The sequence below is a fragment of the Alosa alosa genome, chromosome 2, assembly GCF_017589495.1.
Source record: "Alosa alosa isolate M-15738 ecotype Scorff River chromosome 2, AALO_Geno_1.1, whole genome shotgun sequence".
NCBI classification, from domain to species: domain Eukaryota; kingdom Metazoa; phylum Chordata; class Actinopteri; order Clupeiformes; family Clupeidae; genus Alosa; species Alosa alosa.
In genome coordinates this window covers 17681147-17683646 of record NC_063190.1, presented here as the reverse complement: position 1 = coordinate 17683646, position 2500 = coordinate 17681147, and the positions used below count along the sequence as shown (strand labels likewise).

Genomic DNA, 2500 nt, shown 5'->3' with positions numbered 1-2500 from the left:
TGAAATCCTGCGCTGCTCAGTTAGCTCCTGTGTTCACTTATATCTTTAACACATCATTGGCTCAAGAGACAGTTCCTACTTGCCTCAAGCAGTCTGTTATTGTTCCAGTACCGAAAAAAACAAAGTCCATCATGTCTGAATGACTACCGCCCAGTAGCCCTGGCGTCTACAGTGATGAAGTGTTTTTGAGAAGCTTGTGAAAAACATGAACTGCTCATCCCTCCCCTGCCTCCTTGAGCCCCTCAATTTGCTTACAGAGCCAACAGGTCTACAGAGGATGCCATCTCAAACCTCATGCACACCACCTTAACTCACCTGGAGGAGGGGAATGGGAATTATGTGAGGATGCTGTTCATTGACTTTAGTTCCCCAGGCCATCCGAACTCTGAACTCACACTATACTGACTTTGCACACATTCACTACTCAGCACTCTCAAACATTTCCCAACCCTGAACTCACACTATACTGACTATACTGACACTCATTCACTCCTCCGCACTCATGACACCCCCCCACACACACACACACACACCTACATGAATTTTAGCACTTTTACATCCCTCTCCCTATGCTACAGACCTTTTATTTATTTTCTTATTTCATCACACGTCAAAACACACACACACACACACACACACACACACACACACACACACATATCTGACTTTCTCCAACTTTTGCACATCTCCATAGAACTTTTTATTTATTATTTTTGATTTCTCCTCCACCTATCCACCCATGTCCTTCATTGCCTAGCCTTTCTGACACCAGACATAATTTCAATGCATTTCTTACATCCAGTAACTATATGCATGTGACAATAAACTTCCTTATATCCTTGTATTAGCTTCCGGCCTCGTGGCTACAGCCAAACAACACCCGTGGGAATATCCATGACCAATCCCACTCTCACTCATGCTATATTGCTTAATTAAAATATCAAATATTAGTAAAATATTCAGATCTGGGAACTGAATTACCCCTTGGTTATAATAAGGGGATCCTTGCTTTAAGATCAGTGTGCATAAGATTATACCAAAAACATATTAAAGGTTGCACAGATATAATAAAAAGCCACACAAATTATTTCCACAGACATAATAAAAGTTCCACAGTTTTCATAAAATAAAAGTACTACTAAAAGTAATGTAAGAATGCACGCACATCTATATATTACAACATGCCGGACACCTAAAGCAGGAAAAAAAGGAAAATCCGATGATCTTCACACACACACACACACACACACACACACACACAGACCTTGTACCCGATGGTCTTCCTGTAGTAGAGGATCTCCATCTCTAGCAGCTCAAAGAGACGTGGGGGGAAGAACTGGAAGTCCTGGATGTTGGGCTGCTTAGGGGGCCGAGGAGCCTGCAGAACACACCAGAGCACACAGCTTTGAGCAAATACACACACACACACATGTGCACACACACACACACACACACACACACACACACACACACACACACACACACACACACACACACACACATGTGCACACAGAAGACACAAATACACACACACACACATGTGCACACACACACACACACACACACACACACACACACATGTGCACACAGACACAAATACACATACACACATGTGCACACAGACACAAATACACATACACACACACTAACATGTGCACACACCCACACACAAACATGTGCACACACACACACACACAAACATGTGGACACTGATACACACACACACACACACACACACACACACACACACACACACAACACACACACACAAACACACACTCACACACACAAACACACACACACACACACAAACATGTGCACACACACAGAGACACACACACAAACATGTGCACACACACACACACACACACACACACACACAAACATGTGCACAAACATACGAACACAGACACACAGAAACATGTGCACATACACAAAAACACACACACACACACACACACACGCTGACCTTTGGTGCTCGGGGTTCGCTGACTCGCAGGGCTTCTCTGAAGTAGGCATCCACAGCGTAGTTGGCCTTGCGTTCCCGTTTTGGAGGCTCAATCCACTCCATCATGCTGAGCTGTGGAACATAGACGGGTGGGTTACACATATGCATATACTGTACACACAAACAAACACACACACAAACACACACACACACTCCATCATGCTGAGCTGTGGAACACAGACAGATGGGTTACACATAATGCATACACACATACACAAACACATACACACACACAAATACAGACTCAACAGAATCAACAGATACACACACACACACACATACATACACACTCACAAATATACACCCAAAGAATCAACAGTTACATGCATGCAAACTCATACAGAAATGACAGAACACTGACTGATACCTACATCTGATAAAAAAAGACTATTATGAATTATCATTTACTATCATTATTCTGATATTTCCATAACTACGGTCTGTTCAAGTAACTTAGTAGTTATAATGTATGTTGAATGTGCTACTCATTTT

General features: G+C 42.7%; 1 protein-coding gene across 4 annotated transcripts in view; it reads right to left on the bottom strand.

The window, feature by feature from the left end:
- smarca1 (SWI/SNF related, matrix associated, actin dependent regulator of chromatin, subfamily a, member 1) overlaps positions 1-2500 on the bottom strand; it is a 24786-nt gene that overhangs the window by 8029 nt on the left and 14257 nt on the right. For all 4 annotated transcript variants that reach the window (XM_048237399.1, XM_048237400.1, XM_048237401.1 and 1 more), the window contains 2 exons: positions 1970-2080; positions 1265-1378 (listed from right to left, as the gene is read on the bottom strand). In XM_048237399.1, coding sequence (XP_048093356.1) covers positions 1265-1378; positions 1970-2080 — 225 coding nt within the window. The remainder of the gene's footprint in view (positions 1-1264; positions 1379-1969; positions 2081-2500) is intronic.